The sequence below is a fragment of the Cystoisospora suis genome (genome assembly GCF_002600585.1).
Source record: "Cystoisospora suis strain Wien I chromosome Unknown contig_522, whole genome shotgun sequence".
Classification (NCBI taxonomy): domain Eukaryota; phylum Apicomplexa; class Conoidasida; order Eucoccidiorida; family Sarcocystidae; genus Cystoisospora; species Cystoisospora suis.
The window spans coordinates 41,224-41,432 of record NW_027153323.1 but is presented as its reverse complement, the minus strand read 5'-3'; the positions used below and the strand labels follow the sequence as shown (position 1 = coordinate 41,432).

Genomic DNA, 209 nt, shown 5'->3' with positions numbered 1-209 from the left:
GGTGGGCGTAGGGTGGCTGTAGTTGTCCTTGTTACATCCTCACCTTGTTCTTCCTTTTCCTCTGTTTATTTTTAGTCAATCGGTCTTCTGTTTCTCTTGCTGGATCGGTGTACAGGTAGCTAATCCTGGCCAACTTGAGTTGGAGAAAAAGACAGCGACGATATGGTCCGAGAGTGAAGCACGTACGTTCGTAGAAAAATACCTCATGT

The 209-nt window shown here is 45.9% G+C and overlaps 1 protein-coding gene across 1 annotated transcript in view; it reads left to right on the top strand.

The window, feature by feature from the left end:
• CSUI_001328 (myb family dna-binding domain-containing protein) overlaps positions 1-209 on the top strand; it is a 23,139-nt gene that overhangs the window by 10,275 nt on the left and 12,655 nt on the right. The window contains exon 4 of the mRNA XM_068061534.1: positions 116-190. Coding sequence (XP_067926491.1) covers positions 116-190 — 75 coding nt within the window. The remainder of the gene's footprint in view (positions 1-115; positions 191-209) is intronic.